The sequence below is a fragment of the Carcharodon carcharias genome, chromosome 23 (genome assembly GCF_017639515.1).
Source record: "Carcharodon carcharias isolate sCarCar2 chromosome 23, sCarCar2.pri, whole genome shotgun sequence".
NCBI lineage: Eukaryota > Metazoa > Chordata > Chondrichthyes > Lamniformes > Lamnidae > Carcharodon > Carcharodon carcharias.
The window spans coordinates 7,769,790-7,793,468 of NC_054489.1; the positions used below are offsets into that span (position 1 = coordinate 7,769,790).

The window sequence follows — 23,679 nt, forward strand, 5'->3', positions numbered from 1 at the left end:
AGTCCGTGAACCTATGCATCCTCTTATTATACGGGACTGCTGCATGCAACACCCTCCAACTCAGGTCCCCGATAGAAAGGGGGAGGACACCTCCTTAGAGGGCCTCCCATCGGGGGCCTCCGCCGCCGGACGGCAACAAGACACGCCAGGGCGTGTCCGGGCGACGGACAAGGGTTAGAAAATGGAAGGTGTGCAGCAGCAGTCCATACAAAAAGCTCCTCTTTGCCGTGCCAAAAGGCACGGAGGGCATGTCCCCGAGGCGGCTCATATTGCGGGGCACCAGCACCCGAGGGAGGGTTCGGGGCTTGGGGCCAATGTGGAATTCTGTCTGAACAGGGGAACGTTCAGACGGAAGACCACCGCGCACCTGGGCCACCTCAAGACCCAAAATAACGTTGGGTCCGAGCATGACTGTTCTCAGGTCTTGGATGGCATCGGCTGCGACCTGGACACTCACAGACGCGTGACGCGCCAACTCCTGCGGGAGCATCCAGCCCAGTCCTCCGCCTCCCAGCACGTCCCCGATCCTGGTCACCCCTGCGGCCACAGCCCTCCTCTCCGCCAACCATTGAAAAGGACGGAGGGGCAGATTCCTGAGCAGCGGCTCTCTGACGATAGCTGCTACTCCTGACGGTTAAATGTTACAAGTAACTCTTTCGAGTACAAACACGTTTCCATCTGTTTCAGATGAAGTTACATTGTTTCATAGTTTGCCATTGTGAGATTTGAACTCTTGATCTTCCATTTCATAGTTTTGCCATTGTGGGATTTGAACTCTTGATACTCTTTTGAGTAAACCTGTTTCCATCTGTTTCAGATGAAGTTACATTGTTTCATAGTTTGCCATTGTGAGATTTGAACTCTTGATCTTGGGGTTACAAACCCAGTACCATAACCACTTGGCTATTTAGGCCAAGCTAAATCAGAAATAATGGAAACGTAGTCAGCAGGATTTGAACCGGGGTAACCCCAACGAATTTCAAGTCCATCGCCTTAACCACTCGACCACGACTACAAACTTTTTATAATTTGCCATAGTGAGATTTGAACTCTTGATCTTGGGTTTACAAACCCAGTACCATAACCACTTGGCTATTTAGGCCAAGCCTGAACTCTTGATACTCTTTCGAGTACAAACCTGTTTCCATCTGTTTCAGATGAAGTCACATTGTTCCATAGTTTGCCATTGTGAGATTTGAACACTTGATCTGGGGGTTACAAACCCAATACCATAACCACTTGGCTATTTAGGCCAAGCCCAAAAATCTAGTGTAACTCTTTCGAGTACAAACCCATTTCCATCTGTTTCAGATGAAGTTACATTGTTTCATAGTTTGCCATTGTGAGATTTGAACTCTTGATACTCTTTTTGAGTAAACCTGTTTCCATCTGTTTCAGATGAAGTTACATTGTTTCATAGTTTGCCATTGTGAGATTTGAACTCTTGATCTTAGGGTTACAAACCCAGTACCATAACCACTTGGCTATTTAAGCCAAGCATAGTATTATCTTGTAAGGGGACCAGTAAGGAAATTGAATGATTAGTAATCTCAACGATGAGATAAACTCAGTGTGAGAAATGGAAGTGAGAGGAACAAGTTCAGGGCTATAGGGAAGCAGGGAGCCTGGGGCTGGATTTGGCTCGGTGGGATGGGGGAAGAAGCAGCAGAGCAACTGAATAGATGGTCTCAATTTTACTGAGTCCCTTGAAAGTGAGGCTAAAAATGGGATTTTAGGGATGTGGTTGATAATGGAGTAAAGAAGCCTGAGGTTGGGGTGTGCAACCTTTGTGGTCCAGGATGATCTACAATGTTGTTCATGGCTCTGCGATAACAAAAAATAATCATGCATAGGCTGTTGTTTTAAATTCACGGTTTGTGATGTTACAACCATAAAGTCATTCAGCACAACAGGTTGTTTGCCCATCGTGTCTGGGCTGGCTCTTTTGAAAGACCTTTTGAATATTTATCCAATTCTCTTTTTGAAAATTACTATTAAATATATTTCTACTATACTTTCAGGCTGTACATTATAAATCATAACAACTGGATGCATAAAAAACTTCTTCTCATTTTCCTCTTGAATTTTTTGCCAATGACCTTAAATTTTTGTCCTTTGGTAACCACCCAAAAGTTTCTCCCTATTTACCGTCCGATCCACTTAATTTTGTACACCCTTTTGTATGCCCTCTTGTTCTTCTCCATTCTGGGGAGAACAATCCCAGCTTATTTTCTCTTTCCACATTAACTGAAGTCCGTCATCCCTGTATACCATTCTGCTAACTCTCCTTTGCAACTTTTCAAGGGCTTGATATCCTTCCTCAAATGTGGTGCACAGATTGAGATAATGTATCTGAGGCTGACAGTGATTTATAAACGTTTACCGTAACTTCACTATATTTGTAATCTATGCCTCTGTTTATGAAGCCAAGGTACATGTATGCTTGCCTTCGACAGATTTATCAACTTTTCCTGTCACTTTCAAATATTTGTGTGTTTGTATCAAGCAGGTGGAGATAATACCGATTTTATTTGAATCAATTTTTCTTTAAAGTGGTAGAACTCGATCTTTGTAGTTTACTACAATTGAAAGGTTTAAATAGCATTTTTAAACCTTATTTGAATTTGGTACTTATGGGTCGTTTACTGTAATAGCAATGTGAGATATGATTCAAAATCTATGTGCAGCAACTTGAGGGAACACCCAGTGAGTAATGCAGCTGAGCAAAATCAGGAACTTACATCAAATGTATCCTGAAACAAAAAATGAATAGGTGTAAATAGAAAATTATTGTTTTATGTACTGAATAGATATTGTGATAGATATTTATTGTACTTGGGGCTTGGTATATTCAGATTTAGCTATTAAAAATAGATTTATATATCTAGATTGTGGAATGTGATGCTTAGGGCAGATGGAACTGAGCTGATGTCATTGTGTGATACCAGAAGAGTTTGACCTATTTTTATTCAGTATGCTGTTCCCTAGAGTTCTGTATATTTTGGACCGTTATTGCAAATGTGCTGTTAGGTGCTTTAAGTAATGTAGCTTTATGTTGGCATTTGAAATGCATTTACGTAAGCTGACTGAAGTCCAATGGATTATGCGAGAGAAAATACTTAGCATTCTACATTTTGCTATTACTAACAGTGGATGGAATTAAATAAGGTTTAAGTAAACATTTTATCATATGTTTATTACAAATATTGTTTTATGTTTCATTCAAAGCTTTGAAAATACAGGATAAAATCTGTGAACTAGCCTACGTTGGTATGTTCTTAAGCAAAAGAGTGACTCGCTCCAAGAAAACAAGTCTTACTGTGGGGGTGGCATTTAATGCAGGCAGTGGGGTTTTCGCCATCTGACTGGAGAGCGGAGAGAGCCCTGCACTGCCTTCCTTGGGGAAGGCCTGCCATATCGTGTTTCTCAGGTACTTAAGTGACCAGCGGCAGGCCTTCCTCGGGATCAAGGACCCCTGCAAGCAAACTCAACAGGGTCAGGCTTCCTGAGAGCGACCCCCGCCTGTGGCTGGTTGAAGCACACCAATGGTGGGATGAGACTCTTGAGTGGTGTTAATTGGCCACTTAAGGGCCTCAATTGGCAGCAGGGTTGGAAGGCCATCGACGAGCCTTCCTGTCCCAGATTTAATTGGGCAGAGGCACCCATCTGACCCACCACCTGATTTATATGGCCCCCTACTTCAAACTCACTTAAGGGAATGGCATTGAATTTCACCCTGTGAAGTTTTGTAATAGACCTCTGAGACCCAGTTTAGTACCAATGAAGTTAGAACTGGAGTATTACATGTGCATTGTTCTTTCACTCAGAGCCCATTTAAAAAAAAAGATAGTTCTGTTTATGTTAACTTTGGAATTTTACCAGCCCGATGATAATAGGCTTATAGCAGGTGCTTGGTGGTCGAGGGCAGTAAAATGGTGGAGGAACATGTTGGAGCTGATCCCTGACATCTTTCTGCTGCCGGCCAAATTTCCCTGGCCCTGGGGAGGTTGACCAGTGGGATTGGTACCGTGCAAGCCAGTGGCAGGCAGCCGTTTGAGATTGTGTAAACAGCCAGTTGACCACCATGATTATACACAGGTTTTACCATTTTCCATAGTGTGTACCGGGTGCAGAGTGTTAGCAGCTTGCCCTCTCAAGGGAGGTGAGGGCTCACCAGCAGGGTTGACTAAAATTAATAGCTGTTGATTCTGCTGTCATTACAAACAGGCAGGTGGCAAAGAATTGAAGGCTGTGACCTTTAGCGGGTTTGTTAAGGCCACAGGTGAGGACTGTAAGTAGAAGGGTGTTTCTTTGGTCTCCTGGAGCAACTGCAGGCAATGCGAAGGGGAGAACCATTGTGTAGTGAGGACTCCAAAGTTAAATGGGTTCTCTGCACTCAATTTTGACACCTACAATGAGGACAGGAATGGAAGAAAGATGCTACATCAGCCACATGGAGGGAGCAGAGGTGAATAATGGCATGATTCTGTGATTGGATGAGGAGGGGACATAGGGGCTATAAGACAGTCTAATGTTCAAAGAAGGTGTTACCCTGCTCAGAGGGTCCACAGTTAAAAGCCTAGCTTTATGGAGATTTTGAAGCACTGTGCCTCTGAAGACTGCATCTGTCAAGACTGGTGGTTGCTGACCTATATGAAATGCTGGAGGAGTGAAGGTCACTGGGATGTGGTAGCCACCCATTGCCTGTGGCAGTGAGTGATCATTTTAGCTATTGTCTGGAGACAATTGTGGGATCTCTCAGTCAGCAGCCTATTACTGCATCAAGCAGGTGATGGATGCCTTGTGCCAGAGGGCAGGGGAATGCATCAAGGTTTCTTACTGATCGGGCCAGTCAGGCTGAGAGGGAGATTGTACTTGGGACCAGGATTCCCTCAGGAGCAGGACTGTCTACACATGGCCATCAAGGCTCTCTGGAGCAGCCAAGAGTAATTTATTTTTAGGAAGGTTCCTCCAGCTGTGTCTGAGGTTCCCAGGAAGCTGATATGACTTGTACAACCTGAGATATTTCAAGGTGAACTCTTCAGTCCATTTGAACCTCTTTGTGGAGAATCCTGGATGTCAAGACAAATCCATTAAAAGACATGGCTGCTTACACCTGTGCGGAACCCCAACACAGGGGCAGGAGAAATGTTCAATTGTTGCCCTGTAACTAGAGGGGCCACCATCAAACAAGCAGTTGGGCTTCTGAAAATGTGGTTCCGATGCTTAAATCTGAGAGAGCCCCACACACCCCATCAAAAGTCTCCGGCATCATAGTGGACTAGTGTGTTCAGTACAAGCTGATGAATCAAAGAGGAGCTGCATTAGAAACAGTGACTACATTGTGTGCACCGTTGCCTCCTTCATGGAGGATGAGGGGGACGCTTGTCGAGACCCAGTGGCCATTTGTTTATACGTCTGCAGGTGCCAGTGACCATGGCTATTGATCTGTGCAAAGACTACCTCATCTGACATGGAGGCATTCAGGAAATAAATATCACCCAGTGACAGCTACTACATCCCTTCATGTAAAAGCTTCCAGGTACTCCTATGTTATGCTCTCCTGGCACCTAGAGCTGATGTGGCAGCAGGCTGTTGGTCTTGATGCTCTGGTGCTTAAGGTGCCAGCAATGGACAGCCCCTCTGTGTGACTGAGTCCTAGAAGGGTTGGGCACAGATTATGCCATCTTCAGGGGCTGCCACTTTCCTTGGGGCTTCGTGCAATGTTCTTGTCACCCTCAAAGGGGTTGAGGCTCTGCCCTCAACATGCCTTGAGAAAAGCCCCAGTAACCTTCAGACATCCACTTTTCGAGCCCCACCTGCATGCTCCAGCTTATCTGGAAATGGGCCCATGTGTCTCTGGGCCAGTGTTCAACACTGCCGATGTATGAGTCTATACTGTGGTGGCTGCCAGACATTTCCTGCATCCGTTTGGTCTGCTGCATGTGGCTGTCCATGAGGATTGCCACTCTTTGTGGTAATTCACTCATATGTCACTCATGGTCATTGACAGACTCCTCCATCTCACACATATGGGAGCAAACAGCCTCTCGGAACTCCGACAGATGTCCGCATGTTTACGCTGCTGCTCCAGTGTCTCCTACTTCAATAATAACTCCCAAGACCTGGCAACTGCTGGAAGCTGACCATTGCTAGGACTTTCCTCAGTACTCCAAAGGCTGGCAGAAGCTATTGTTGTCTCTGCCACCTACTCCTGTGCATCTACAGTGTGCTCACCAGCTGGTGCCATCCACTCTTAAAGCATGTCAGTGCCCACTGACTTCAGAATCTATGCTACTGGAGGTTCGGCTGTACTGATGCAACACTGTCTCCTCAGGTAGTGGCTCCTTTTCTTTCATAGTTCAGATGCTATTGGTGGCACTGCACCACTAGCCCTGCTTGAGAGGCAGGAATGCTGTTGACTTCAGCAGCCACCCAAATCCCCGTTTCTGTCCTTGATGTTGAGCTTCCTGTGGTCAAGGCCACAGAAGCACCAATGATAATACTCATCAGACAGAAGGTTTGGTGCCCGTGACCATTTTCTTGCTCTCAACTCCACACTTCCCTTTCTGATGGGCTGCAACCCATCCAATCTCCATCGTGTGCTCCTCCATCTACGTGACTACAAGGGTAAATGGAACACCACCTCCCGTGCATTTCCCCTCCTTAGCATTGAGTGTGCTTCTCCTACAATGACAAATACAGATTGTCACATTTGTCTCATGGCCCAGCAGTGCTCTTCAGACTGTGCTACTTTAAATGTCCATCATCCCGCCACCTGGAGGCCTGCTGCAAGGGGCCATTGTCACAGCAATGAGCGCCTCTGACTGACCATGGTTCTCCGATGTGAGGCCGCTTTGTGGTTCATTGTGTGTGGTGGTCATTCCCTTTGCCTGGTCCAACCACCTTGCTTCATATTTCAGGGATGTCATATAAGACAAGCATGGCTGCCACCTTGCCATCATGCATGCCACTCACCTTGCCAGACTGCAAGGTCATTGAATCGCTTCTGGCACTGGACCCATGTTGGTGCAACTACCCCACAACTGCTGACTTCCTTGGTCTCCTCTAACCATGCTGCTTTCGTCAGACTTACTAGCCTTCTCCTCCTGTCTACTGGGAACAGAACCTTTCTCTGCTTGCTCACTGTTGCTGGAGCTTTTCGAGAGACATCACTGAAACATGGCACCTTTCTCTCACTCTTGTCATTTCTCCACAGGCTCACTCCTGCTGCACCCCTTCCTCCATCCTCTGTGTGCAGCTTGTTTGGAGACTGGTCTTTAAGATATGGCGCCAGCAAACTTTCTGACAGTACTCTCCTGTCAGGCACCTGTTATTGGCTGGCTCCCCTGACAGCCGGACTCTAACTGGTCACAGATCGAAAGATTCCTGGTGGAGTCCTGCCACCTGCCCATGCGGCTGCTTGACCCTCAAATGACTCCAGTGTCAGGACAGTGACTAGGTTGGTAAAGTCCAGCCCGTTGTTTCCGATGTATAATGCAAACGTTTGTTGAAATCATTTCAATAAAGATCATTACTAGCTTTGTGTTTCTATAGTAAAAGGCAATTTTTAGCAAGTTTTGTTTCTCTCTCCAAGTTTTCTGTTACTTCCAGTCATATGCTTTCATCAGAGGCAGATTCAGAGGTTTTATATTCCAGGTTTGAATATGAACCTTTTCAGGTGACATGATTTCAATGTATTTATTTTCTATTAGGTTGCCTGCACTCTCTTTTGTACTGTGCAGACAGGATTTGGGTGCAGTCTCTAGTCCATGTGCTGTTCTAGCGTTTCCGTCACATGCTTCCCCTGTCAGTTGGAATGTTTACTGGCAGGGAGCCTCCCCCTCTTCCCACTCTAGACTGTTGTTTAAATCACAGCTGTAATGTTTTCGATCTGATTTAGAAAAAGAGAAGAGATCCAGCAAATATCACAGTTTTCTGTAAATAAGAGAAGCCTAAAAGGGACAAAAGTAGTAACATGCTACTCTACAAATTTTTTTTACTTGCTTAATGTATTGAATGTTTTTCTGCGTCTACTGTAATGCTCTGACAGATTCCCTGGTGCAGAGTACTGGAAGTTGATTCTGCTTTCCCCTTTGGCTGTGGACAGGATGATAATTAGAAGACCAATGCATGCTCTTCCGCAGAGCAGATAGGCGGCTTTAGCCTGGGGAGGGGGGAGGCTACTAACTGCAAGTTAAGAGCTGAGCTGGGATATAGATTTGTGTGGCTTTTTACTACATTCTGAAAACTCGGAGGCACACCATCTCACAGATGAATGGCGTGGCTTTCTGTCTCGTTGGAATTCCACCCTATGTGGAGGCACAAGTAAGTATGAAGTAGAGAACATAAGAGACAGTGGCGTCTGCATAGTCTAAATTGAGGCTACAGTATTTCCTTTTAATTATAATGCATTTGTGACTAAGAGGATTAACATACAGGAACACAAGGCCTTTGAGGTAGAACATGAGCAGGAAAACTAAGGGCAAATTGATTTAAGGCTCTGACATGGCATTAAATAAATGTCGCCATCCTCATAGATTTTGATGACCGAGCCTTGTCTTGCTTTAAATTTTTGCCTTTTGGCATTTGCATTCTTGTTTTACGATCTGTTGCTGTCTAATGTTTTGTTCTGTTTAATGGTTTCAGTAAGTAATGGTATGGGAGTGATATTTTCTGGTTATGAGTGGGAGCAAGCGCAGCCATGTCAAGTTATTTAAAATCACCAGTGCCTTTCTCTTGGAACAATGCTGCTTTGTAATATGCACTAGATCAGAGTTCAAGCCTTTTCTTGTTCCTCCTCTGTATTCAGAGTTAAAAGAGCAGAAAACAAAACCACGTGTTTTGTGACAGGAATCGACATTCTTTAATTGCTTTTTCCTTGAAATATTAATTCACAAGTACAGTTACTTCAAATTGCTGCAATATGAATTACAGACTAGAAATTCTGCAATGGGTTTTCACTGATTAAAGTGAAGACCTCAAGGAAATATACTGTCTGCATTGTTTTTTAATCTTGAAGAATGTTTAGCCAAATGTAACAGAAGTAGTTCATTTGGGATTAATGATCAGTATGTTTTGAAACTTTGCAATTGACCTAAAGCACTAAAAATTATCATTATTTGCTTTGTAATATGTTTTATTTAGAAGAAACGGTTTTGGGTTTATAAATATTGTGGCAATTTTGTTGATGGTTTGTGTGAGTATTTTCTTTTCTCTGAAAATCATATTTGTGAAAATCATTTTTCCTTTCATCTTGTATCTAATTAATGTACATGGATGTGCTAAGTAAATTTAACCAGGTATTATGGGGTTAAATATCATTTGCCTGAGTCAGAAGGTAGCTAGCAAACTCTTATGATGTAAATGAGACCTACCTTACTCAAAAATTGAATAATGACAGATGCATGAACTGCAAGTCAGTATATTCTTCATTAGTCTTGATTGTATTCTGAATGATATGACTTGTTTCAAGTGTTTTCCAATGCCTCGCACTTTTTAACTTGTGTCAGCATTTCTTGTGAAGAGTGCATCTGTTTGCCCTAGATAAGTAACCATTTGGATCCTTGAATTTCCTGTAATTGTGAATGTTTTTGTCTTTTGAGGACTCTTCCCATTAAGATTTTACTCCACTCAGCACCTGTGGCCAAGAGGCTAGGTGGGTCACCTGCTCCAAATTCTGCTGATTAGAACTGGCTTCTGTGAGGTGCACAAAAATGGCAAGGGAGTAACACTTTTTAACCATCATCCTATGCTGACTTGTTTGGCTTAGTACCTTACTGCCCCCTCCCATCCTAGTAATAAGCCCGAGGCTAGGAAATTACATGTTTGGGACTGAAACCTTTGCTTTTACTTGCCACCATATGTTGACGACATCAACTTGCTACACCACTTGCGCCACTTCATGTAATGATAAATAGTTGATCCACTGTGCTTGTAATCTATGAAACTTTGTACTAGCCCTGTTTAGAGCTTTGAACTTTTTTTCTTACAGTAGAAACATCTGATGTGGCAGCTAAATGCAGAGGAATAAAATGCCAAATGTTCAGATCAAAGTTGTCTGCAAAACAAGCAAAGTTGTATATCCTGAATAAATAATCAAAGTTCCATAGTGAATCATGTCTGTAGAGATCTTGTACATATGTTTATGTACTGCTTTAAAGTGTAAATCTGGCTTTTTTAAGCTCTTTTAAATAGATGCAGGTATATTATGTTGGTTTTGAAGGTATTAAAATTGTGTGCTTATATACCAGAGATTCTGTATATGTTATTAACTGTGGATGGATGTAGATAATGTCAAAAGATGACTTCATTTCTCAAGTCTTTGAAGTTCTAATGGTCTGTCTAGCCAATATCCCCATATGGTAAAAATTATTCTTAAAGTTCATTAGAGAGGTGTCTGGGTCTGTTAAAATCCAGTATTAACTGGGCACAGATGAAAATTTTAAGAAACGTTATGGCCTGAATTTTTCAGATGGCAGGGTCTCCCTTCACGCCATCTGAAGAGTCTCCCGCTGACTCAGAGTGCTCTGTCGCCATTTCAAGCTGAAATGAGTGTTAAGTGGCGACAGGCGGGACTTCCGCCCCTCATTCCGGTGGAAGTCACGCCTTAGAGGGCTGCCAGTCAACCTGATTGGCTAGCAGCTCTCCAATCCCTACAGCACCAAGAGTTGCAATAGTAGACTGAAGAGGAAGTGCACCAACATGCCTGAGCCTAAGTCCTGGGAACGCAGGACAAGGTATGTTTAAGGGGCCCCTGGGCAGGGAGGTTAGGGAAGGCCTGGCAGGAGTGGGGGTGGTGTAAGAGGGGTGATCAGGGTGTTGGAAAGACCAAGGGGGAGGGAGGTCCAGTGGTCACTGGACCTAAGATGGGGGGGCTCTTGCAGTCAGAAGGGGGCTTTTGATGGAGGTGCCCGAGATCTAGGCCCATTCTTTTTCAGGACCATCTCACACCAGGTAAATCCTCCCACCAGTCTAAAAATTGACACTGGGTGGGAAACGGCCCTTAAGTGACCATCAATTGGCCACTTAAGTGTCTCAACTGGACAAAGGGCGGGCTTCCCGCCTAAGGCCTTGCCCAGCTCAGCATAAAATCACCATGAGGTCAAGGTGAGTAGGAACCCAGAGGGAATCCCATTCCTTCAATTTCAATTTCTTCCTCCCCCCACCCACTGTCTACAAATCCGCCAGCGGGGCAGCGTGAAATTCTGGCCCATATTTTACTTTTTTTTTGCAAGAAAGCATTTGAGTGTATTCTGTATACATAATTTTTAATCCCATTGACTCTTTGGGGCTCCTTGGACATCTTGAATTGTCAAAGAATGTTCAGCATATACTGGAGCCTATCGTTGGGTAATAGCATTTATATTACACATGCAGCCTCTAGCTGCAGTGGTTTAGGGATATTGCTTGTAACTGTTGGAACTACATTCATCTGTTTGTGTACATGTTACCTCCGTACCTTTTTTTATTCATTTAGGGGCTGTGGGCGCTTCTGGCTAGGCGAGCATTTATTGCCCATTCCTAATGGCCCTTGAGAAGATGGTGGTGAGCTGTCTTTTTGAACCGCTGCAGTCCAATTGATGTAGGTACACCTATAGTGCTGTTAGGGAGGGAGTCCCAGGATTTTGACCCAGTGACAGTGAAGGAATGGTGATAAAATTCCAAGTCAGGGTGATGAGTGGCTTCGAGGGGATCTTGCAGGTGGTGGTGTTCCGATTTATCCTTTGTCCTTCTAGATGGTAGCGGTCATTGGTTTGAAGGTGCTGCCTAAGGAGCGTTGGTGAGTTTCTGTAGTGCATCTTGTAGATGGTACACACCGCTGCCACTGTTTGTCAGTGGTGCAAGGAGTGAATGTTTGTTGATGGGATGCCAATCAAGTGGGCTGCTTTGTCCTGGATGGTGACAAGCTTCTTGAGTGTTGTGGGAGCTGCATTCATCCAGGCAATTGGGGAGTATTCCATCACACTCCTGACTTGTGCCTTGTAGATAGTGGACAGGCTTTGGGGAGTCAGGAGGTAAGTTACTCACTGCAGGATTCCTAGCCTCTGACCTGCTCTTGTAGCCACAGTATTTTATATGACTAGTCCAGTTCAGTTTCTGGCCAATGGCAGCCCCCAGGATGTTGATAGTGGGGGATTCAGTGATAGTAATGCCTTTGAATATCAAGGGGTGATGGTTAGATTCTTTCTTGTTGGAGATGGTCATTGACTGGCACTTGTGTGGCATGAATGTTAATTGTCACTTGTCATCCCAAGCCTGGATATTGTCCAGGTCTTGCTGCATTTGGACATGGACTGCTTCAGTGTCTGAGGAGTCACAAATTGAACATTGTGTAATCACCAGTGAACATCACCACTTCTGATCTTATGATGAATGGAAGGATGTCCAATCTCTCTACACCTCAGTCTCCCACCATGATGGTCTGTGGCTCTCTGTTTGTTCCTTGAATGGAGGCCCAACCATTCCCTGCTACCTGGGTGAGTTTGTTCTCACGTTGAACAACTTCTCCTTTAACTCTGTTCACTTACTCCAAACAAATGGTATTGCTTTGGCTACCTAGATGGATCCTAGCTTTGTCTGCCTTTTTGTGGCTTTGCGGAACATTCCTTGTTCAATCCTATTAAGGCCCACTCCCTCACCTCTTTTTTTGGTATATTGCTGACTGAATCGGTGCTATTTCCTGTTCTCACCTTGAATTGGAAAGTTTCATAAACTTTGCTTGGTGGTGGCCTAGTGGTATTGTCACTGGACTAGTATTCCAGAGACCCAAGGTAATGCTCTGGGGACCTGGGTTCAAATCCCGCCATGGCAGATGGTGAAATTTGAAATCAATATATAAAAAAAAAATCTGGAATTAAAAGTCTGATGATATCCATGAAACCTTTGCCAATTGTCGGAAAAACCCATCTAGTTCACTAATATCCTTTAGGGAAGGAAATCTGCTGTCCTACATGTGACACCAGACCCGCAGCAATGTGGTTGACTCTTAAATGCCCTCTGAATTAGGGATGGGCAATAAATGCTGGCCTAGCCAGCGATGCCCACATACCTTGAATGAATAATAAAAATCTTTCTCTAGCCTTCATATCGTCCATTTCTGGCTCATCCCTTCCTTTGACTTACGAGCCTATCCCTGGAAATGTAGACAATTAACAAATATTCACCAACTCCAGTGATGCCCATAGGTACCTTGACTACACTTCCTCATAGTCTGCTTCCTTTAAAGATTCCATTGTATGCTCTCAGTTTTGCCATCTCCATTGTATCAGTTCTGATGATGCAGTCTTCAAAACCAGCACTTCTGATGTGACTCTGTTTCCTCAACCAAGGACTCCCCATCCCCTGCCACTGTGGTTGACTGGGCCCTTAACTGCCTGTCCCATTTTCTGTACTTCTGGTCTCAGCCCTTTTTTTCCTTGTCAGAACCATGATAGAGTTTCCCTTGACCCCTCCACCCCAACAGCCTCTGTATTCAAAGGACCATCCTTCAGCATATCTGCCACCCCTGGCTTGACACCACTATCAAACACATCTTTCCCTTCCATTGCATTTCAGTGTTTTGAAAAGATCGTTCCCTTCATAACATCCTTGTCCACTCCTCAACCACTTTGGCACCACCTCCCCTCCCCATGGCAGCTTTCCATGCGAGCACAGGCATTGCTATAACTGTCTTTTACCTTCTCCTTCCTCACTCAAACACTCCTTCCAGTTGAAACAACGATTTATATGTACTTTCAATTTAGCGTACTGTATTCACTGCTCACCATGTAGTCTGTTGAACAATGGGAAGACCATATGGAGATTGGTTGACCACTTTGTGGAACTTCTCTGTTTAGTCTGCAAGCATAACCCTGAACTTCTGGTTGCTTGTCACTTTGATTTACCATCTTGCTCCTGCCCTGACCTCTTTGTCCTCGGCCTTCTGCAGTGTTTCAATGAACCTCACTGCAAGGTCAAAGAACAGCACTTCATTTTTTGATTAGGCCTTTGCAATCTTCTGTACTCAACATTGAATTCAATAATTTCAGATCGTAACCTCTGCACCCAATTTGCTTTTTTCTTTCCTATTGTTTCTACTCTTGTTTTCTCATGTTTTGCTTTGAAGAGCACATCACACCTCCACTGGACACTTTTTTTTGTTCTGTTCCATTATCACTCCCTCTGGCCTTGTACCACCAACCCTTTGGTCATTTCATGTCTCCTGCCTCCTACCCGATCACAGTCCTTCCCTTTTCTTTTTCACACCTTCCTCCCTTTTACCTGCTTCCAATCTATTACTGTTCATCTCTAACCTTTCTCAGTCTTGATGAAAGATCATCAGCTTGAAACATTAATCTGATTCTCCACAGATGCTGTGTGACCTGCTGAGCTTTTGTAGCATTTTCTGTTTCTACTTCAGATTTGCAGCATTTGCGATTTGCTTTTTTGATTCTCCATAATCAATTATTTTGAGTAGATGTACCTGCTTCAACATAAGACTAGTTCTGCCATATAACTCTTTGCTATCTTTGATTGTGTATTTCATACCCTATTCTCCCCAGTACCAGTGTCTACATCCCACACTCTGTCTACCCCATGGAGTCATAGGTGAAGATAACCTCTCCAGCACTGGGAAGCAACTAAAGCTATTTTGGGACTGTATATTATCCACTCCTTCATCAAAAACATATAGCAATGCAAAACTAGAAAGACCAGGAGCCACAAAGTTGGAAGCCTAGCATGAAACTAGCCTAGCAACTGAGATCAATGAATGTAGCCACCCGACGCAAACTATTGCTGGATTAACAGCCACCTACAGCTTGCACTTATTGGCCTTATTTGGGGCTCTATTGTAAGGCTGAAACCACCCTATTTAAGCAACAACACTATTGGCCCGAAAAGAAGTCTGTGTCTCACTCACTCTATCAATCTTTTCCTCTCTGGTGCTATGGAGAATTTATGTACACATTCACCAAAGGTGAATTCAGCTGGGATAAAAAAGACTTCTTCAGGCTGGGCCACTTCCTTGATCGTGGCTAAAGTTAGCTTTGTCAAAGATTTGGTATACAAATTGCACCATGCCAAACATAAATAGTACTTTTAGCTTAAAGTCAACTCTCCCTCAAGGACCTGGCCACACTTCAAATGTGAGCAAGCCCCACTGAAACTGTACCTCCAGCCCCAACAAGCATCCGTAGCTTCACCCCATGCTTCATGTTTGCCATCAATTTAAAAAGCCTGGGAACAAGACTGGGCCAAGGGAAAACAGAGGAAAAATGGAAAGACTTGTATCTCACCCAGATATACAAATTGCATTCATCTGTTCCAACTGTGCATTTATGATAGTTAGTCGCTTGGTAGTACAGAACTTTAGTATTGCTGATAAAAGAGGCATGCTGTCAAAGTTTTTCATCTTGTACTCATCAGAACAGACTGAAGAATGCCAAATTTCAAAGGGAACAACAATTTATATTGCATGCGAAAAGTGGTGCTGATTGGTTGGCATGTCAACTCTGGTTCAGACATTGCCATGGCAAATACACCAGGGAGCTATTTTCCCCCATACTTTTTTTAATTCAAAAAAGGTGCAATGTCTGGACATATTCCTTTTGCCTGCAGAGGACAGGTACCTGCATATGTAGCTTCTGGCAAGTGTAAATAAGCTACATTGTAAGCCTGACTGAACTTAAATTGGTTGTTACTGTAATTCTTCAGCAAGTGCTGCCCAATCATAGAATTGCATCTAATGTTTCCCTATGGTGCACTTGCCATGGTAACATCATGACCAATCAGAGCCAACTTGCCAACCACTCAGCACCCCTTTTTTTCATGCAGTAGAAATTGCTGCCCCCTTTGGAATTTGGCATTCTTGCACCTGTCCTGATGAGCGCAAGATGAAAAATTTCGACAGCATGCCTTTCTTTTCAGTAAGTTATGATAGTCTTAAGGTTTTCCAGGCTACTGAACATGACTGGAATGGTATGCATGTTTAACTTAAACCATTTCTTAGTTCTGAAGTATATATGTGCATGTTACTCTCTTGATTAATTTTAGTCAAATAAAAGTTCCTATTATTATGATTTATATTCTATTTGTACATCTCCAAATGTGTTGGAAATTGTGTTCGTACTCTGCTTTTAGAATTCCTTCCCTCATTAGTTTTCTTGCATATTATTTTTCAGTTTATTACATTGTATTTACTGACTGCCTTGTGACACTCTTACTGTATGCTTTTTATTTATAAATCTACATGCAGGATAGTATCAGTATAGAATGTCTGAGTTAGGGTTATGAGGAGTTCAGATAAATTCAAGGAGAATTTGTGTTGTGCAATTGTATGTTTCAATGCTGGTAGTGATTATTTTGCTGATGAACTATCTGTGGGAAAGGCAATTGTAGTTTGCTGCTTTGATAAACAGCTGTTAATGGCTATGGTCATTGAACCGAGTTTTCTGGCATTCATTTCACATTTAGTGTGTCTGCTCTTTTCTTACCTCTGGCTTGCTGTGTGAAAGGTTAGTGTTAAGGCATTCTGGAGGACTTTCAAATGGCCTGAAGGCTCACAGATGTTACTATTTTTAGTTTTCTTTTAAAAAGGTTGAACATTGATTGCTTCAGAGTTTTTGAGGTGTATATTGGAGACGTAATAATAATTTGAAAACCTATGTTCTTTGTTTGTTAAAAACTAAATTATTTACTCTCAATCATTAATCTTGACATTGTACTCTCCTAAGTGGAAGGGTCACTGAATTTTTAATTTTAAATTATATAAAATTTGAATCTGAGGACCATGAAAAGGATGAAATTATAATTTAGGTATTAGACCCAGAATTAGCTTTAAATCTTTATTATCATGAACCAGCACAATCTCAAAGCACTATTTTCATTTGTTCACTGGAGATTGCAGTTGGCAGACTTAAAAATTCAGCGTGCTGAAATTCAAAGTGCTGAAATACTAAATGGAGAAGAGAAAAGGTAGGCTGAACTAGATCTTTGAATCTTAATTTTCTGCTCTCCCCATCATTTTCTTAACCTCTTATTTCTTAATGTAGAATCTTGCCAGGGGACATTTTTACAGTTCCTAGTTGCTTTCCACTATTTCCCTCAGAGACTGTTTTTTGTGAGTCAGACTGGGGTGCAGCAATCAAAATCAAATGGCTTTCCAATGCCTACTAATTAATATCTATATACATAGTTCTGATGGACTGTTCAGATCTGTTAATTGGGGACAGAAACCATTACTACATCCCAACTGGGCTTTGTTGACTTAGAAGAGATGAGAATCAAAGCTGGGACTTTTTGGTATGATGTATTTTAAGAATACTTTTATATAAATGTCAACCATAAAGGAAATAAAGAATGCCCTGCCATTGTTATAGCCAGTATAATAAATAAAGTCTGTGATAATAGCATTGCTAGATACTCTGGTGATGATTATAAACTTAGAAAGATAATCCAAACTCTGTCTTTTTTATTTGGACAGCAGTCTTAAATATAGTAGAGAATGATGGGATGAATGATTATGCTCACTATTACCTTCTTAAGGGCAATTAGGGATGGACAATAAATGCCAGCAAGACTCGCATCCTATGAATGGATTTTTTAAAAAAGTGAATAAATATGATTGCAAAGTGTGTATTTCAGAGCTGTGAAATCTCAGTTAATAAAAATAAAGCCTGAGCAGTTTAAGCCACTGAACATACTGCTAAGTAAGTATTTCAGAATCTAGAATATATGATTTGTTTCTTTAGATCCAATATTAAAATCAGTATGCTTTACATTAGATTACAGTTCTTGAATTATATTAGAGTATCCTTATTAAATGGGGAAGTGGGATGTGGTGTGGATGGGGGACACTAATTCAAAATTGATCTTGGGTTTCCCATTTGTGGGTTTGTCTGTCTTTTCCCCTTTTTTTTCTCTGCCACCCCTCATCTAGCACCCTGTCATTCTATACTGTGCAGTTAATGGCATTTCTTTTTTTAATCAACTTTCAGATGTATTTCTTCAGAAATTAACTGCCATAAAACATGTTTTAATTGAATGAAAAAGAAAAGCTGACAATAGCAACTCCCACTATAGCACTGTCCAGATTGTATTTTTTGTTATTAAAGCAGAAATTGCTGGAAATACTCAGCAGGTCTGGCACCATCTATGGAGAGAGAAGCAGAGTTAACATTTCAGGTCGGTGACCCTTTGTCAGAACTGCATTCTTTGTTAGTTCCATTTCCATAGTCTAGAGTTGTGGGTGGTTGTGAAGGGAGATTCTTTTATAAAATCAGAAATTTGAGACTGTGGAACTTTGCCTATAGATACAAGTTTTTTAAAAATTCATTCACGGGATATGGGCTTCGCTGGCTGGGCCAGTATTTATTGTCCATACCTAGTTGCTCTTGAGAAGGTGTTGGTGAGCTGCCTTCTTGAACCACTGCAGTCCAAATGGTGTAGGTACATCCACAGTGCTGTTGGGAAGGGAGTTACAGGATTTTGACCCAGCGACAGTGAAGGAACAGCAATATATTTCCAAGTCAGGATGGTGAGTGACTTGGAGGGGATCTTCCAGGTGATGATGTTCCTATCTATCTGCTGCCCTTGTCCTTCTAGGTGGTAGTGGCCGTGGGTTTGGAAGATGTTGTTTAACGAGCCTTGTGAATTCCTGCAGTGCATCTTGTAGATGGTACACACTGCTGCTACGGTCTGTTGGTGGTGGAGGGAGTGAATGTTTGTGGATGTGGTGCCAATCAAGCAGACTGCTTTGTCCTGGATGGTGTCCAGCTTCTTGTGTTGTGGGAGCTGCACTCACCTAGGCAAGTGGGGAGTATTCCATCGCACTCTTGACTTGTGCCTTGTAGATTGTGGACAGGCTTTGGGAGGTCAGGAGGTGAGTTACACGTCGCATGATTCCTAGCCTCTGACCTGCTCATGTAGCCACAGTATTTATATGGCTAGTTCAGTTCAGTTTCTGGTCAATAGTAACCCTCAAGATGTTGATAGTGGGGGATTCAGTGATGGTTATGCCATTGAACATCAAGGGGTGATGTTTGGATTCTCTCTTGTTGGAGATGGTGTTGCCTGACACTTGTGTGGTGTGAACCTTACTTGCCACTTGTTGGCCCAAACCTGGATATTGTCCGGGTCTTGCTGCACTTGGACATGGATTTCTTCAGTATCTGAGGAATCGCGAATGGTACTGAGCATTGTGCAATCATCAGTGGACATTCCCACTTCTGATGTTATGATGGAAGGGAGGTCATTGATGAAGCAGATCAAGATGTTTGGGACTAGGACAATACCCTGAGGGACTCTTGCAGTGATGTCCTGGAGCTGAGATGACTGATCAATTATATAATACACTTCAGTTATATAATATGTTGTATTTCCATAGTCAGGGTAAAGAAAATCATCTATTTTTATTATACCGAAGATCATTGTACACTTCTAGGTTGGAGAATCTGGTAATAGTTAAAGAATACTTTATCATTTGCTGTATAAGTGAAGGGGGGAAGGGCACCATTTTGAAATTGAGCTTGGGTTTCCCATTTTTGCCTTTATCTTCTTGCACTCCTACCTACTGCCAGTCTGTCCTGTGCGAGTGATAAGAAATCTTTTTTGTAACAACTTTCATTGATATTTTCTTCATAATTAATTGCCATAGGAAATACTTGGAATGAGAAATAACCTTTAGGGGGATTTTGAGGGATAGTTTTTTCCACCTTTGTTTTCAATGGGTGCTTGAAATTTAGACACATGATTTTCTGACTATTTGTTTAAATGATTGGAAAATTGTGCACCACATGAAGTTCTGAGTGACACTCTTGGTGTGCAGTGTACCCTACAGGAACTGTGGACTTGGAAAATTTCACCTTGCATTGCCGCTATTTTGATTAATTCAACTGTGGTCCAAATACATATGATGGCCATGCAGCAATTAAGTAATGTCGTTCGAGTAAAATGTTTGTTGTAGTGGCCACCAAAGTTTCAGACTTGGCACACGTGAAAATCTAGATGTGCAATATTTCCGCTAGATGTTTCTCCTTGCATTCCACCTTTCCCTGCCTCCTCTCTCTTCCCTTGTCCCCTTATGGAGTGATGCAACTGTTAACCTTGCAGCATATCCTGAGAAACTGATGACTCACAATAGAATGTATCAGACTTCTCTGAGGGTTGATGAAGGTATGATTTCCTGCAATTTTAAGTGTCACAGTGTCTGTCCAGTAAATACTTTCCAACATTTTTACTGTAGAAATATTTTGTCATCACTACTGTTTTGTCTGCTTTGTAGTAAAATTGCCAACTATAAATTGAAAATCAGAATCATTCTTCAGTAATTATAATTATCAGGACTGCGTTTTGCTTCATTGCATAATAAATAACATAACAGGAAATTTACTCGAGTCCTGCTGATTTTTTAAAACAATGGTGGAAAAAGGGCATACAAACTGGATTTCACTTGGTCTGTTGAAGGGTCATGAGGACTCGAAACGTCAACTCTTTTCTTCTCCGCTGATGCTGCCAGACCTGCTGAGTTTTTCCAGGTAATTCTGTTTTTGTTTTGTTTTTTCACTTGGTCATGTTTAGTACCTGCTTTTCCTAATTTTTTTTACTCTGGTTTGCCGATGCATGCTTATATGTTCTCACTATTTTAGACAGACAGAGGTTTTCTTTTATTGGCTACTACCAACTGTGAAAATTAATTTGAACCAAACATTTTTTGATACAAATGTTTAATTCAGATGCTCTGCAACAATCTCTGATCATCAAACCACCTGCCAATAATTAAAGTCCAGATAAATTAATCAAGATATTTAATATTTTGGTAACAAACCAACAGTACCAGCACATATTATGATATATGCCATTTGAGTTCACGAAACAAACATTCAGGTGATTTTTCTTTGCCAGAGAAAAAATTAAACAGCTTGAATAAAATATGGCACTTTATCTTTAAAGTGAGTAGACCATAACATGTACCAAAATTTGGAATTGCAAGAGCAAATCAAATGAAATTGAGAATTTTTAGTTGGGGTGTGTGCAGGATTAGACTCATTTGTAGTGTTGACATATTTAGATAGTCTGACAACTTTCACTAGTTAGGCTTATCAGTGAAGGAAGGTGGTGACATACTAGAGGGTTGCTGACAACCATGGAATTGATTTTTACCATATTTGGGAGAGGATAGCTAATGCTGGAGTTGGGGGGAGAAAATGAAGAGTCCCATGAAGCCAAGAAAGTAGGGAATTTCACAGTGCTAGTTTGTGGAAAATCCACAATCCAAATGGACACCTTTATCATTGGCTGCAGGCTATTTCCATACAGAAGTAAAATAATGGTTGTATCCTTTTTCAATAAGATGTACTTGAGCTGTAAAAACGCATTCTAAAATATATTTAAAGATGGAGATGCTTTGAGCTTAGAATTGCCACTAAAAGCCACAGGTTTTAGTTGGATTAAGTTCTTGATGCTTTACTTATAACTGTTAAGATGAGAACTGGTGAGGCCCTTAACTTCGATAATTAAATCAAAGATACAGCTGCAATTTAAATGTTTTGAATTATAAAGTACCAGAGTCAAAATATAGAATTTCCCATAGCAAACCGCAGTGAGAACAGTGATAATAATGCAAATTTGCTGTCAAAGGCTTTGCTCAGTTATTTTGGCCTTGTAGCAAGTAGTTTACTGCATTTGTTGGTGCTGGTTAGTTTTTTTACTGTTGTACTAAAAATAATTGTGAAATTTGTCGAGATCAACTGATTCAAGAAGCTGATGGTAAAACATTTATGAAAGGCAAATAGCTGCGCATGATTGCTGTCTATCTTGGGAGTAATTTTAATATAAGTCACCCATCAGGAAACTGATGGAATCAAACTGACCACTCATTTTATAGCTACCTGATTTAACTTTGAAATTAATTCAAATTAAATTCAGCAGAAATAAAAATCTAGCAGGGTATAAAGTGGGCAGCCAATCTGATTTCATCAGTTTCTTGCCAGGTTGGATAGTAAAAAGTTAACTTGGTTGTTAAACTAAATGTCTGATTTTGTTTGTGGCAGATAATTGACTGCAACAGTATTTAATATTTATACAGTGTTCCTTGTGGAAAAGAATGTTTAAGTGCTTCACAAGGTGGAGATGTGAGTTATAAGTAGGAAATGAAGAATTTAATAGAGGAAGTCCAAAAATCCAGTTGGAGAGAGATTTTTAGGAGGCTTTACAAAGAGAGTTTGGCAACAATGAATAATGGTTCAGTGGGCCGAATGGCCTAATTTCTGCTCCTATGTCTTATGGTCTTATGTTTTCAGGAAAAGTGCTGCCAGATGAACATGTTCTTTGGTGAAGCAGAGTGTGTGTGGACAGATGAGAATTCTGTTTCAGAAGAATGGTATGATCTGAAGAAAATTTCTCATGGGATGGGGCAGGTTCATGGAAGGATATGAAAACTTGGATGAGGACCTTGAAGTTGACAGACTGAGACGTTGAAAGCTGGTGTGGGTGTGCAGAAAAGAACTGCAGAATTCTAGATTAATTGAAGTTTCTGAAGGGGGAACATGGAGGCTAAAGCTTTTGAATCAAATGTTCAACAGATGTTGTAAGTTAAGCATGCCCAGAACACGATTACGGAAATGGAAAGCTTGGTCCTCGGGTGCAGCAAGAAATCATGAAATTCAGGTCCTCCTGACGTGCCACCCAGCACCTCTCTGCTGATGCTTTACTAGGGCATCCATCTTTGCTCCACATTCTTAACTTCATGCTAATTTAACAAGATGAGGAATTTGTACTGAACAACTACAGGAGAATTGGATTGTGAAGTAAAGTCGCAGCCGCAGGAAACAGTAAAGAATAGCCGTGGCCGACAAATTGGGGAAAGAAATGCTACCTGTTTAAAATGAGAAGGCTTGGGGGTGTGTGTGAAAGAATCCCCCTCTGAATTGGAGAGGGTGAACTGAGGGGAGAATAGGATGGAGTGGAAAGAAAGATTTTCACCTCCCTGATCTGGATGGATCGAGGAGAGACGAATGAAGAAGGCTGCAATGCAGTGTTGTGGGAGACAAGAGCCAAGAATACTGCGGGAAAGAGCACTCTTACCATTGTGAAAGACACCTGATTTACATTTATGTTGTAGTTCTGAATGACAGTATTGCAAAATGGCAGTGTTGCTTGGTTTTGACAATTAAAAATTGTGCTATGCAAGATTACTATAAATTTAATCTGTTGCTGATATTGCACAGCATTTTAACTTGCTTGCATTTGGGAGAACTGGACTCCAATGTTCCTAACCTTTATCAGTGGCCTGCCAATCAAATTTGAGTATTCTTCAGCTAGTTTGTTCTTAACATTTAACTAGATGTAACTATTCAAAGTAAATTGCACCATTGTGATTTTTAGACTTTGAATACAAAAATTCTGTGCTGTAAAAGGTTAACAGCTAAACACAGGCTGACATGGGTGCCCTGTAATAGGGTCAGCGGTCCACTTGCCTAACAGAATTTGCATTTGTACACTACACTCGTTGGCAGGTAGATCGGCATATAAATCATTTTGGAAGCAGTTATTATAGTCTGAAAGAAGTATGTGACTCAATTGGTGATTTGCTTTCATTCAACTTGTACCTTATAAGAGTTTATTTGTAATTTGCTAAATTCTCCAGCAATTTGATTAGAATCGAGTAACTCATTAGGGCAAAACTCTAACCTATGGGAT

At 41.9% G+C, this 23,679-nt stretch overlaps 1 protein-coding gene across 3 annotated transcripts in view; it reads left to right on the plus strand.

Moving 5' to 3' along the window:
• Positions 1–23,679, plus strand: part of LOC121269194 (rho GTPase-activating protein 23-like) — a 506,984-nt gene that overhangs the window by 161,296 nt on the left and 322,009 nt on the right. The window contains exon 1 of one of the 3 annotated variants that reach the window (XM_041173727.1): positions 8,171–8,328. The exons of the other annotated variants lie outside the window; for them this stretch is intronic. Within the exon in view, the coding sequence (XP_041029661.1) occupies positions 8,275–8,328 (54 nt within the window). The 5' untranslated portion in view covers positions 8,171–8,274. Of the gene's footprint in view, positions 1–8,170; positions 8,329–23,679 lie in introns of those variants that run through there. 3 annotated transcript variants of the gene reach the window in all.